The sequence below is a fragment of the Tarenaya hassleriana genome, unplaced genomic scaffold (assembly GCF_000463585.1).
Source record: "Tarenaya hassleriana unplaced genomic scaffold, ASM46358v1 Cleome117, whole genome shotgun sequence".
Classification (NCBI taxonomy): domain Eukaryota; kingdom Viridiplantae; phylum Streptophyta; class Magnoliopsida; order Brassicales; family Cleomaceae; genus Tarenaya; species Tarenaya hassleriana.
In genome coordinates, this window is record NW_010962061.1 from 284,079 (window position 1) to 293,698 (window position 9,620).

General features: G+C 37.7%; 1 protein-coding gene across 1 annotated transcript; it reads right to left on the bottom strand.

Annotated features, from left to right (window-relative positions):
* Window positions 1–6,035: 6,035 nt before the first annotated feature.
* LOC104806078 (BURP domain protein USPL1-like) lies at window positions 6,036–7,530 on the bottom strand. The gene is made up of 2 exons (XM_010530795.1): window positions 7,375–7,530; window positions 6,036–7,037 (listed from the first exon to the last, which is right to left on the bottom strand). The coding sequence occupies exons 1-2, from the start codon at window positions 7,426–7,428 to the stop codon at window positions 6,225–6,227; spliced, it is 867 nt and encodes a 288-aa protein (XP_010529097.1). The 5' UTR covers window positions 7,429–7,530; the 3' UTR covers window positions 6,036–6,224.
* Between the last annotated feature and the right edge of the window lie 2,090 nt (window positions 7,531–9,620).

Here is a 9,620-nt window from a genome sequence, read left to right on the forward strand (position 1 = left end):
TGACCAGGCAAGTGCATGTGTTTTTGGTCCGGGGCTGACCAACATTGGTCAGCTCCGGACCAGAAATTCTTCGGCTGGGCAGGCGGACTGGGCAGGCGGACTGGCTGACTGAGCTTGTGCGGAGACTGTTTGGTCCGCCGGACCTGAGGCGGTCAGCTCCGGACCGTACGTGCATTTGGAGTTGGTCAGCTCGTTTTCTCGTCGGACTGGCTGAGCACGGAACACTCCTGGTCCGGCTGACCAAGACTGGTCAGCTCCGGACCAGTCCTTCATTTTCCTTCTTCGGTCAGCGCTGGACGAGCGATCTCCTGGTCCGCCGGACCAGAGGTGGTCAGGGGCGGACCAGATGGACTGTTTTCTCCGATTCTCACCGAATTTGTGCGTTATGCCCTCGGGGTCCTGCCAACGTCAAGAAATAGTCCCGAAACCCTAGAATGGCTCTAGAAATGCCTAAGAATGCGTGGAAACCGTTTAGAAACCAAAGACATACTCGTATAGAATCCAGATAAAATCCGAGCCATCAAATTCGTGGTAGTTTATTTTGATGACATCTTAATTTACAGTAAATGCCTTACCGATCATGTGACACACCTTGAACTAGTCATGGAGACTCTCCGACGAGAGAAACTTTATGGTAACCTCAAGAAGTGTACTTTTTGCACTAATGAAGTTGTCTTTTTTGGCTTTTTTGTGAGTTCGCAGGGGTTATGTGTTGGCGAAGAAAAGATCAAGGCGATCCGGGAATGGCCAACTCCTACTACCATCGGACATGTTAGGAGTTTCATGGCTTAGCTAGCTTCTATCGACGATTTGTTCGTGATTTTAGCAGTGTTGCTGCTCCTCTCACGTCAATTATTAAGAAGGATAGACCGTTCGAATGGGGAGACGCGCACGAGAAGGCCTTCAACATGTTGAAACAGCAACTCACGAGTGCACCTGTCTTAGTCCTTCCTGACTTTGACAAGGTATTTGAAATTAAATGTGATGCATCTGGATTGGGTATTGGAGCTGTCTTAATGCAGAAAAAATGACCCGTGGCGTTCTTTAGTGAGAAATTGAGTGGTGCAACGCTCAACTATCCTACATACGACAAGGAGCTCTACTCCTTAGTTCGGGCATTACAAACATGGCAACATTACGTCTTGGCGAAAGAGTTCATCATACATACAGACCACGAAACCCTCAAGCATCTCAAGGGTCAAACTACACTCAAGAGACGACATGAAGGTGGTTGGAGTTCATCGAGACTTTCCCCTACATCATCAAATACAAAAAGGGGAAAGACAATGTCGTTGCCGATGCATTATCTAGGCAACATGCACTCATATCCACCATGGAGGATAGGATGTTTGGTTTTCAGCATATCAAAGAGCTATACCGCAAAGACCCTGAGCTTGGAGACATCTACGAGGGCTGCGAAAAAGGAGCTCAAGGAGCATACTACAAAGAGGGAGACTACCTATTTCGAGAATGTCGACTATGCATTTCTCAATGCTCGATGAGGGAGCTTATACTCCAAGAAGCTCACGGCAGCGCTCTCATGGGACACTTTGGCGTGGACAAGACGCTCGATGTGGTGAAGGAGCATTTCTTTTGGCTACACCTCAAACGGGATGTTGTATGATTTTGTGCTCGATGTGTTCAATGCCATCAAGCAAAATCTAAGACACACCCGCACGGTTTGTATCTTCCTCTCCCTATTCCATCTTGTCCTTGGACTGATTTGTCGATGGACTTTGTTCTCAGACTCCCTAGGATCCGAAACAAGGACTCCATTTTTGTTGTTGTGGACAGGTTCTCCAAGATGGCGCATTTGATTCTGTGTGCTAAGGCGAATGATGCTTCACACATCGCCAATCTCTTTTTCAAAGACGTTGTACACTTACACGGATTGCCTAGGAGCATTGTATCGGATCGGGATTCAAAGTTCATAAGCTATTTTTGGAAGACCCTTTGGAGAAAGCTTGGAACAAAGCTCATGTTTTCCACTACGTGCTACTCTCAAACCGACGGTCAAACCGAAGTGGTTAACCGAACATTGGCTGCCTTACTCCGAGCTACCATTGGACGCAACCTCAAGAATTGGCTCGATTGTCTACCTCATGTGGAGTTCGCCTACAACCGAGCCACACACTCAGCAACGAAGCACTCTCCGTTCGAAGTTGTATATGGCTTCAACCCGCTGACCCCACTATATCTATCATCTATTCCAAACCACGACATGGTCAACCTCGATGGAGAGAAAAAGGCCGAGCATGTAAAGAAGCTTCATGCCAAGATCCGCGATAATATTCAACGCAAGACGGAACAATACATGCGACAAGCCAACAAAGGACGTAAGAAGGTGTCATTCGACGTTGGAGATTGGGTGTGGCTACACCTAAGGCCCGAGAGATTTCCAAACAAGAGGACTTCAAAGCTAGCACCAAGAGGAGACGGCCCTTTCCGTGTCCTAGAGAAAATCAACGACAACGCCTACCGTTTGGAACTACCCGGTGAGTATAACGTCTCTTCCTCCTTCGATGTGGCTGATCTATCCCCGTTTGATGCAAAAGATCACGTTTTGAGGACAAAACCTTTGCAAGGGGGAGGGAATGATGCGGTCATCGACTTGGACAACAAGGACACGGATGATCAAACGCTTGAAAGGCAAGGAGAGCTGGTTGCGGACGAAGGAGGAGATGCCTACAGCGATGAAGGAGCAGAACCTAATCTCACTATGCCAAGCATGCCCGAACCACCACTCACAAGACAAAGAGCCCGAAGCCTACGGACAAAGATCAATATTTTTGTGGAGGCATGGTTGCATAAAGCGATCGAGTATAATTCAATGGAAGCAACAGGGAAACATTTTGGAGCTTTCGTTGGAGAACACTTGAAGATTGTATTGGACAACTGAGCCGCCAAAAGCTACTTGACAATATGCGAAGTCCCACTGGCGAATCCGAGAGTCATCTTGTCTTTGGGGGACAATTAAGGAAGAAGACCAAAATCCAATCACATTAAGGACTTTCCTTAAGTGATTATATGTTGATTAACTTCTTTAATCACCCACATAGTCGTTCTTTAACTATCTTCATTATATTATTTTCTTTCCTTCTTTTAATTAGTCGTTATTTGTTATATTTCCTTTCCTTGTTAGCAACTTATTTTCCATTATTGTTTTCTACATTCTCAGCCTATTTAAAGGGCCTTTGTTGTCAGGAATAAGCAGATAATCATTGAATAAAAATCGAGTTTGTTTTACTCTTCTTCTTCTTGGTGTGTCCGAGAGTTTTGCAAGTGAGTGAGCGTGTATCGCCCTCAGTTGTGAGTGTTACTTGACGATTGTCGAAGGGATCTTCACTCCCTTTCGCAAAGTCTAAAATCTATCTTCCATCACTTCGGAAACCCTCTCGAGTGCCCTTTGGCCTGAGAATTTCCTCCATCTTTAGTTTGAAAGAGCCCTTCTTGGTGAGTAGCCCTTTGGCCTATCAAGACCTCTTCATACCGAGCCTAGTTCCTAGCTCGTGCGTGTATCAATAAGTCCCGTATCGCATGCATATTATCTCCATATTATTTGTGAATGTGTCTGAGCAACGCCGTTATAATCATCCGGTTAAAGACGATGTTTGACGCACTCAAGATACGCCACTCCTCATATCAAATACTCTAGATATCTCAGGTCAGAGGATGTAAGAAGGAACCGCTACATGAGATTCAAGTCATGACTCATGTCTATGTGACGATCTCATATAGGTCATCCAGTCATTCGTTCCCAACAAGTACCCATGATTGTGATATGCATCTAATGCATCAATCACACCTCATGCTGGCCTTGATTCATCATTTTTCCCATAATGATAACTGACCAGGGAGTTTAGAATCATTCTATAATGATTCAAGGATACCAATATATAACGATCATGCGAATTATATAAAGAAAAATAATGCATTCATAAACCAAATGAATCAATACAAAGTAAAATATCATATCACGGATCATCCTAAAGTATTACAACCAACAATATATTTGTTAATCTATGTGGATGATATGCTTATTGCAGTTGAAAGTAGGACAAGAATTTAGAAAGTGAAGGAGTTGCTCTGTAAACAATTCGAGATGAAGGAATTAGGAGAGGCTAAACGGATTCTTGGAACGGACATAACAAGGGACAGGAAGAAAGGGATCTTAACGTTGTCTCAAAAGGATTATTTGATTAAGGTGTTAAATACATTCAACATGTTGGATTCGAAGCCTATTCAGACAACAATGGAAGCGCATCTCAAGTTTAAGAAGCATCGAGAGTGAGGAAGATGAACTCGATACAGACTCAATTCCTTACCTAAATGTAGTGGGCAGCATTATGTACTCAATGATTGGGACACGTAGCACATTGCGTGGGACTCGTCAGTAGGTTTATGGAAGCCGGGAAATGATCACTAGTCAGCTGTTAAATGGATTATGAGATACACACGAGGGATTTTAAATGTAAAACTGGTTTGTATTCACTCAGAGGGCGTAAAGGTAGTTGGGTTTTGCGATTCTGATTTTGCTGCAGATTTAGATAGGACATAGATGTTAGATTACATTTTCTCATAGACATCATATAGGAGAAACATGTCGAGGTTTTGAAAATCAGCACAAATATCAGTCCAGTCGACATCTTATCCAAGACGCTGCCAGTGGAAAAGCTTCAGCAACCTTTACGCTTGCTGAATGTCACCTAAGGACTCATGGTGACAGACACTAGGAGAGATTTGTTGGGCAATCCACAGGAAACTCCTAACTATGGCAAGGTGAAGATTGTTAAGGAAAATGCCTAAGTAAAGGGAAGCTTCTGATTGATCAGAAAAGTTTAAGGTCAACAACACTTATGTGAAATTGACAAAATGATGTGTTTCGGATGAAGGACAAAAGGGGAAATTCGCAAGCTCTTGATTCTTGTACTTTTCTCGTTTTCTTCTCAAGTTTTCTCGGCTCGATTTACTTGATTGTAATGCAGAAAAGGAATAATGGATTGTCGGGATCTCTCTTGGCTATGAGTAAGATCGAAGTTGATCGGAGCACATTAAATCTGATCATGTCGCGGTGTGTGTGAGTTTCTCGTTCTCAAATTCTCCAAATCCGATCTTATCGATCACAGATTCAAGGAGCATCAATTTCGATACAAATCGATTCGTTTCATTTCGAGTCGAATCGATTCGTGTTGAATCTTCAAATTCTATTCGTTTCGATTTGGAGAATCAAATTCGATTCATTTCGATTCTTTCGAATCTTTAAATTTTATTCGTTTTGATTTGGCAATCAAATTCATTTCGTTTCGATATCGAATCGATTCATTTTGAATCTTCAAATTCTATTCGTTTTGATTCGGCGAATCAAATTCGATTTGTTTCGATTCGTTTCATTTTCTATTCGAATCGATTCGTTTGTTTTGGATCGAATAGATCCATTTTTATTTGAATCAATATTTTTAATAAAATTTATATTCTATACAAAATTTTTATCTTTCTCGATATTTTTATATATTATTTGGGTTTGATTTTTTTATTTTTGAATAAATCTTGTATATTTGATTTTATATTGAAATAGGTTATATATGATTTGGTTTGAATAATTCAGTTTTTATTTTGTTAATGGAATCAAAAATTATTTGTCATTAAAATTTCTTTGGGTAATCGGATGTTTTGGATCGAGATCCAAACTAATCACAAAGGCAAAAGCAAATAATGTGATTAGACTTTCCTCCCCAATTTGAGGCTCGAATTCAGAAGGCACAAAAGCTTTGCGTCCTCATTTCATCAGTTGAGTTACCCAAGTTAGAATAAATAATTAAGATTTATATCCATAATTTTAAATTTGTTGGGTTTACCCATTTAACCCATATTTTAAATGGGTTAAACCCTTCAAAACAATTTAATTAAAATAATCCAAATAATTAACCCAAATACATTTTTTTTATTAGATTAGGTTAGGTTAACCCGTTTAACCTAACCCATTTGACATCTCCGACCGTTTTTCCCAATCATGTTTCAATAGTTTCTACGTTGCATGCACAAAAACCGTTCATATATACTACATAATCCACTTTCCATTACACGGCAACCCCAAATTAATACACACGCACACATATATCTACTAAATACATAGGTAACGTTTTGAATGCACGCAAAAGACCAAAAGACGCATGAGTTCCCTCCATCTTTTGAAAATTGTAAAACGGGACTCAAAGTCCTAAATCTTACATTGTAACCCACACAATGTTATCGATTGGGAAGAAATGGCAGACAGGAGCAGACCCAGGTTCCATCTTCAGCACTTTGAACGCCACGTGGTCTTTGTCCCACGTGGACGTGTCCATGTGACAGACTGCAGGACCCACAACCCTCTGCCTGACCCCATCGGCCTCCACGAGGCTAACCTCAAAGACCCTGCTCCCACCTCTATGGCCATGGCAGTAGTAAACCACGTAAGGGTACGGCATTCTATGGCAACCCAACATCCTGACGCCGACCAGCTCTTTAGGAGCCTCTTCGAACGTGTAGTTCTTCAGCGTGTAGCTCACGTTCTTCTCGGACAAAGCTTGGAATCTTGTCGTCAATACCCTGAGTTTGGTGTCGTGCCCTAATGTTTCTTTGACGAGATCTAACATAGACTCTAACGAGGTTGCACAGAACTTCACCTCGCCTTCAATGGTTTTCGCATCACAGTGTCCTAACGTCTCTTTCATGGCTTTGCCCTGTGGAGAATTCTTGGAGATGGAGAAGTAATGGAGCAAGAAAGATAGTTTTTTTCTCGAGAAAGGAATAGAGTCTGCTTTTTCTTTTGAAAGAAGAGGCGGAAGGTTTCGAAGGCTGTTCTTGTAGAAGTAAATGGGCAATTTCTTGGTTGTTTGCAGATCATCAATGGAGAAATACATGTATAAAGATGGGTCATCATTATCATCATCATCATCATCTTTCACTTTGTTCATAGGTGTGAGCAGATGGCCATTTTCTCCTTGTTCCTTTGTTGGTATTGAAATTAACTTCCTCCCCATTGTTGCCTCTGCACACTGCATTCAAGACACGCATAATCGGTTAAACGTACCGGACCTAAACTGACCGGTTTGGATAAAACCCTTAAACATACATACATATATACATAGATCGAACAATACTGATCTACAAATATTGCAAAAAGAATAATAAAACAAAGAATTTCCCAAAAGAAACCTACATAACTTATGTTCTTTGGCCGATTCAATAAAATACAAGAAAACGCTCTCAATATGTAAGAAAATATCTTTGACAAAAAAAAAAAATACGTAAGAAAACATACACGCTTTATATGCATGTGCAAATACATACTTATATATGTGTGTATATAGGTGGAGATGTGAAGCAACGTACCAGAGAAAGGAGGAGAGTGAGGATGATGCTACAGAGCCAAGACGCAGCAGCCATGATTTTTCTCGAGAGAAAAATCTTGTCTGAGTTTTTTTTTTTCTTTCTTCTTCTTCTTCTTCTTCTTCTTCTTCTTCTTCTTCTTCTTCTTCTTCTTCTTCTTCTTCTTCTTCTTCTTCTTCTTCTTCTTCTTCTTCTTCTTCTTCTCTGACTGTTTCTTCGTTGTGTTTTTTTTATCCCTCGAAACAGATGGGCAGAGAAGACATAAACCTATTTAAGTGGTCTTAGAGTGTGTGTGGATGCAGACTTGTCCATTATATATATATGTCCATTAATTGTTATATATATATATATATATATATATATATATATATATTGATGCAGATTTGTCCATTGTTATATATATAGATGTGTTGACAATTTGATGTAACTTAATTAGCATCTTTATTATAATTTGTTTAATTTTTTGTGAGGAAATAAATAGTTTGTTTATAAGCGAGTTGGATTATTTAGATCATGAATTGACAAAAAAAAAATGTATTTTGGGATTCCGTGTCATAATGTGATCCACCATATATACTTTTATTGATAGATTCCATAATTTATGACCGTCTTTTATTTTTTATATACTATATTCGGAAATTTTAATTTTTGGGTGGATGGATATTTCTTTATGTGATTTATTATCCTCCTTTTAGTTAAATACCGGGCTGGTTCTGACCTTTAAGACTATTGTGTATGTGCTAATCTATGACTATAATTTCTTATAATTTTGTACGAATTTGTGGTTATTAGGTCGAATTAAGTCGCAATTCGTTGCTTTGTTTGTTTATATTATAATTATGCTTTCCTATGTATTTGATGTGTACATATATAAATTTTGTTTCGTATAGCTGAGGTATATATGTCTGTTGCTTCCTTGATTATTTGACCGAAGAAATTATCCTTTTTTTTTTTGCGAATAATCTCTTCAATTTCACATAATGTCGATTTAAGATTAGAAGAATTCCGATTTGTATAATTTGAAATTATAAATTGTACAATTTTATGATTCTGAATGGTTTTGTTGTAAAATTTGTATAAAAATGGTACAAAATTTGATTATTTATTTAAAACATTTAATTTATAATCAATTTTATAAATTTGAATACGGGTTCGAATATCCTAAGTTTGATAGTTTAGTGACGAGTTCATTGGTTGAGGATACCCAAATCTCGCGAGAAAAGATAGAGATAATATTTTTATAATACCTATAAAAAGGAGAATAAGATAGAGATTTCATTATTCTTTGGATATCATATCCGTAACCACCCTTAATATATATCATTTAAAAAATTTGAAATAAAAATTCAAATTTTTATGTATTATTTTCTTTAGGTTAATCTTATCTTTATTTTAGAATATTCCATAATACATAAAAATCAATAGAATATTAAATAATATAAATTAAACTCGGGGGTAAATCTAATTTGATAAGATATAATAGTAGAATTATGAAACAAAAGAAAATATAATATAATATTTTGATATCGCTTGTGTTTGATATTAGATATTAAAAGATCGCATGAAAAATGGTCATTATCACGAAGTCTAAGGTACTCTTTCCGTAAAAGTTTGGTTGACGAAATGTGAAAATTAGACCTTTGGGACTTCAAAAGGATTAGAAGAAAAAATCAAATTGTTACTATTATAAAAAATTAAAAATGAAATAAAGACAACATGGGACATTGATCTTTCATTGAACTTAGTCGAAGCATAATTGACCTAATAGTGCGTACCAATGAAACACTATGGCAGCTCACATCCCACTATATAAAATCGTTGACTTTTAATGATCTTTTCTTCTCTCTTATTTTTTTAAATTAAATAAAAAATAAAATTAAATCACGCAAAAATGATAAGACAATATGAATTTTACAATAAATAAACGGATAAAACTCATAAAAATTCTTGAAATCTTAAAATGTGGAAAATTTATTCCTAAATTTTTCACTTTACAAATTTATTTATTTCTAAATTTAGAAATAAAATTTTCAAACGAAAAGTTTAGAATTTATTTTTAAATTCAAATTTTTTTTATGGATTTTATCGTAAATCAATTACCAAAGCTTTAAAAAAAAGATACGAGTTGAGAATTATTTTTTATTTTTTTCTTTGAATCATATTTGTAGTGAGAAACAATATTTATCATGCAACTTTCTTTTCCTTTATAAGAATCAGAAAAAACTGGAATTTTTCATATAAATGCATAC

Excerpts from the sequence above, each read along its gene's own strand:
- LOC104806078 (XM_010530795.1), bottom strand. The coding sequence starts at position 7,428 with ATGGCTGCTGCGTCTTGGCTCTGTAGCATCATCCTCACTCTCCTCCTT. Across the intron at positions 7,038-7,374 it reads TCACTCTCCTCCTTTCTCTG|TGTGCAGAGGCAACAATGGG; the intron begins GTACGTTGCTTC and ends TCTTGAATGCAG.